The 4,254-nt window shown below is 38.4% G+C and overlaps 1 protein-coding gene and 1 pseudogene across 5 annotated transcripts in view; one reads left to right on the top strand and one right to left on the bottom strand.

The window, feature by feature from the left end:
- The window catches only part of LOC107737774 (alpha-ketoglutarate-dependent dioxygenase alkB homolog 7, mitochondrial-like), an 8,663-nt pseudogene extending 7,334 nt beyond the window's left edge, over positions 1–1,329 (top strand).
- A 386-nt stretch (positions 1,330–1,715) lies between these two features.
- The window catches only part of LOC107737737 (general transcription factor IIF subunit 1-like), a 14,622-nt gene continuing 12,083 nt past the window's right edge, over positions 1,716–4,254 (bottom strand). For 2 of the 5 annotated variants that reach the window (XM_016549323.1, XM_016549326.1), the window contains exons 13-14: positions 2,841–2,973; positions 1,716–2,507 (exon numbers count right to left, since the gene is read on the bottom strand). In XM_016549323.1, coding sequence (XP_016404809.1) covers positions 2,303–2,507; positions 2,841–2,973 — 338 coding nt within the window. In that variant the 3' untranslated portion in view covers positions 1,716–2,302. The remainder of the gene's footprint in view (positions 2,508–2,840; positions 2,974–4,254) is intronic. The other 3 variants (XM_016549322.1, XM_016549324.1, XM_016549321.1) reach the window with 2 other exon arrangements.

Here is a 4,254-nt window from a genome sequence, read left to right as displayed (position 1 = left end):
AAAGCCAATAGTTTAAGATTGTTTTAATCAGTTTGTACATAAAGAAATTATTAATTCATCAACACATTCATCACGCGAGAAGTCTTGTACCGGCAAATGACTTCTTCTCACCGGTGATTATCGATGGTTTTAGAGAACAATTACTCCTCGTCGCCCCCTGTCGTTTCAAATAATAGTACAACGGCGAACGCGACAACGACAAGTATGAAAGCCTCGTCCGTTTGGGAAGGTGCGCGGCTGCGCGCAGTCAGCGGAGGCAGGCGAACGTATAAATCCCGCTTCAAGCCTGTTGTCCGATATTGTTATGCGATTGGTCCCAGAAAACAAATCCACAGATTGGGTGGACTTGCTTCTGAGTCGGCGCTCACTTTATATATTAAGGTATATACCCAGCGTATTTCATTTTCTTTCTTGATATTTCACAAAACTGGCAGGAGAATACTTTGGTTTCCACAAAATGTGAACATTTATTTTAGCTTTCATTCAAAATTTGATTTGTAAAACACACCTGTTCATCAACAGGGATGATGCTCGATTTAAAGGGGTGGTTGACTGGTTTTTTTCTAGGCTTGATTGTGTTTATGGGGTGCAGTCTAACATGTGTTAATGCTTCATTTGTTAAAAAACACATTATTTTTCACATAATTTACCGTTATTCCACACTGCTCTGTCCCTTCTCCTCTGAACGCGCTGATCATTTCCTGCTTTTATGAAGCCCCTCCCTCAGAAATACACGATGGGCTCTGATTGATTAGCTGGCCCAGTGTGTTGTGATTGGCTAAACCGCCTCTAGCGCGAGTCTAAACGTCCCGCCCCTCAACATAGAGGCATGTGCTCCGGTTGTATTGTAAACCATTACGTCCTTGTGAATCCATTAGAATCGATAGAAGACAGAATCGCGATTCATATATGAATAGATTTTTACGTGCACCTCTACTTTTCTCTTCCTCTTCTCTAAAGCAGCACAGCATGGCCTCGCCCCCTTTGCTGCGTTTCCCGGAGGCGGGGTTTATGTAAAATTATGGGTTCTTGACGTAACGGACCTGGGAAGTAACTCGTTGTAGTCCCTTACCAGTTGTTTTTTGTAGGCATTAAATTGCCAGAATTTTAAAAGATGACATCTCCGTTTGCATTGAACAGCTTCGTAACTTTGCAGATATTGTTTATGATCAAACAGCAACATTACACACTAACATTAAAAAAGTGAAATCGCAATCAACCACCCCTTTAAATGTACCCATGAAATCCTGAAAGATGAAGAATCCTTTTTCTCAGAAGGTTCCACGTCATCGCCGCATCTCTGTGATCTGTCCAAACCTGCCTGTTTGAACTGAGACTGGACTGACCTTAGCACTTATCTTGGAAACGCTGTGGCTTTTTCACATTACTACCCTGGTCTAGAATTGTTCATCTTTCAGATGCTCAAACATAGCTAAAAATGTGTCAATCGGATGCATTTTTCCTGTAACAACCACAAAGAAACAACTGCTGAAAAACAACTGTTAACATTAGGATAACATTCAGCTCACTGAAATGTGGTCCAAATACCTGTAGTGGATACGAAGGGGAAAGATTTGATTTGTTCAATGTATAATGTAAAATGAGTCAGTAAAAAGAATGAAGACAGTCACTGCCTGGAACTGCTTCTATTTACAATGTCTATTAATAAATATTTTTTGCTATCCAATATTGTGGCTTTCTACTCAAACAATACATTACTATTGCATACAATATGCATTTAAAACAAATGAACACAAACACTTATTCATTTCTGAACAAATTTAATGTACTACCAAAGGAGAAATCTGCAAAAGTTATACCTTTTACTGCTTTTAACAGTGCAACGCTGATAAACCAGTTAAAAAAAAAAAAAAAGGCAAACAAATGTAATAAGAAATGAATGTGCAATAAAAGCCTCAGATGCGATTTTAATCTCTGGGTAAAGTTACTCTCAAAATTCAGCAGGTTTTCTTGAAAGATCATTGTGTTGATTTTACCCAGTTTCTCTCTAATATTCAACTTGTCATTAACAGACATAAATGTGGAGTTTACAAACACATCTTTCCTATATCCGTTACAAAAACCTACTCCATTGCTTGCTTCTCAGTCTTCTTTGTCTTTTTACTCTTTGGACTTCCAGCATCAATTAACAGCACTTAAGTACTACTGTTAATAAATGCTGAATGGTTGAAAGCAAAACGACAAATTTCAGATCAAGTTGGTCTTAACCTAAATGAACTGTGTTCTTAAAGGAGAGGCTGCTGGTGATGGGCACTCAGTTTCACTCTCTCCTCAGCTGGGCTCACTCTGTGAGGTAGAAGTGCATCTTGTCATTGATGTTCTTCCTCTCTGGGTTGAGCCTCTTCAAGATCTGGGCGAGCACGTTGACTGTCTGCTCGCTGCTGAGGCCTGTGCGCTTAGTCTGGAACTTCTTCAGCAGGTCTTTAGTGGTCATGGGCTTCCTGATGAGATACCTGCGCACGGCATCCTCTGTCAGAAGCACATCACTAAAGGGGAGATGCAAAAAATGTTATACAAGCTTGAAATAAGCAAGACATAATATGGTTTGTGACTCTGGCAATGTTTGTCTGTGATTTGAAGGGATAAAATAGGCATCATGAACTGTAATGTGGTGGAGAATTGTGATACTGTTACTGGCTACAGCACTGTATGGTTTAATATAAGTGTAACTGGGTTCATGTCTCAGGGGATAGAGGAAATAGACTTCACAGCTGGAGGCTGGAGAAAAGACCCAGGACCCAGAGATGGGGAGAAGAGTGAGCTGAGGGTTTTCTGGATCTGGGTAATGTTCAAGAAAAGAAAAAGAAAAAAAGAAGTACCTGGAGCTGGGGGTGGATTTTCCTGACGCTGGTTGGGGTGTGCCATTTCCTGAAGAGCTCTGAGGGCTGGGCTCCATCTTTAATCTCTTCGCCGCTGGAGTCTCTGAGCTGGGCACAGTTGTCTGACGCTTACCTGAGACAGAAGAGCAGATACATTAAGTTTAAACTTTACCTAACCCTTAGCAATGAAGAGAAACAGAGACTAGATGAAATAAGGAGATACTAGGCAGATAATATAACATTATGGCTTAATACAAAAATTGTCTCATCTACTCAACCTCATGCCGTTCTAGACGTTAATGACTTTCTTTCTTCAGATGAACACAAACAAAAAAAATTTTAGGCAAATAATCCATCACTAAGTCCATGTAATGCAAGTGTATGGGACTCCCAAAGTTGATGCTTCAAAAACCAAAGTGAACATAACAGTGCTCTGTCCATCTGCACCACTTCTTAAGTGAGTTTTACAACATGTTCACCAACTGACGTTTACATCAAGTGTGAACTGATATGACAGCTGGCTGGAGGCAATGGTTTATAGTTAAAGTTTAAAATATTAAAATTTTCCCCCTCACACACACCCATTGTATACTTCAACAGACACTGATTCATCAACTGGAGTCATATTCGTTACCCTCATGTTCACTTTGTGTGGTTTTTAAAGCTTCAACTATGGAGGTCCCGGACACTTGCATTATATGGACTCACAGAGATGGATTATTTTTCTAAAAATCTATGTGTTAATCTGAAGAAAGAGTCACATACATATGGGATGGCATTAGGGTAAGCAGATGGAGTATCCCTTTAAAAAAAAAAAAGTAAAGTAACATTAAAAAGTAAAAAATAAATTAAAAAGGGAATTGAAATATAATGTTTAATTATAAAGAAAAACAACATATTACTATGATTTTAAAGTCACTTTTTAAATCTATTTACATGTTATTATTTTGCCACAATACAGGGTTTCTACAGACATGAACAAGTTAAATTTAAGACTTAAGAATTTTTTAATACCACCTTATATGAAATTTAAGACCTAAACCTGTAATGGAAATAGCAAAACAGCGCTGTGGCTTTGTTTGGAATTATTTTTGTTGGCGAAATAAGTGCAAAACAGACAATATGGTGTCTAAAATGTAAGTCTCTAGTTTATTGAACTGTTGTAAAAAAAAAAAAATCTATATTACATTTGTATATGGTAATTTTTGGAGAGAAAAAAAGGCACTCTTCCGTGTGAAATTGATTAACTATAAGACGTGGTATAAATATACACATTTTCGGCCCCCATGTCTTGAATTTGTGATCATTCTGAATGTATTTTAATAGACTGAATCATGCAATGAAAGAGCGCACTGTAAATGCGCACGCGCACTACACTTCACGTAATGCGTGCACTCTGTAGGTGTTTTGAATG

Source organism: Sinocyclocheilus rhinocerous, unplaced genomic scaffold (genome assembly GCF_001515625.1).
Source record: "Sinocyclocheilus rhinocerous isolate Xijiao unplaced genomic scaffold, SAMN03320098_v1.1 scaffold43, whole genome shotgun sequence".
Classification (NCBI taxonomy): domain Eukaryota; kingdom Metazoa; phylum Chordata; class Actinopteri; order Cypriniformes; family Cyprinidae; genus Sinocyclocheilus; species Sinocyclocheilus rhinocerous.
The sequence above is the reverse complement of the archived record's forward strand: the minus strand, read 5'-3'. Positions and strand labels throughout refer to the sequence as shown.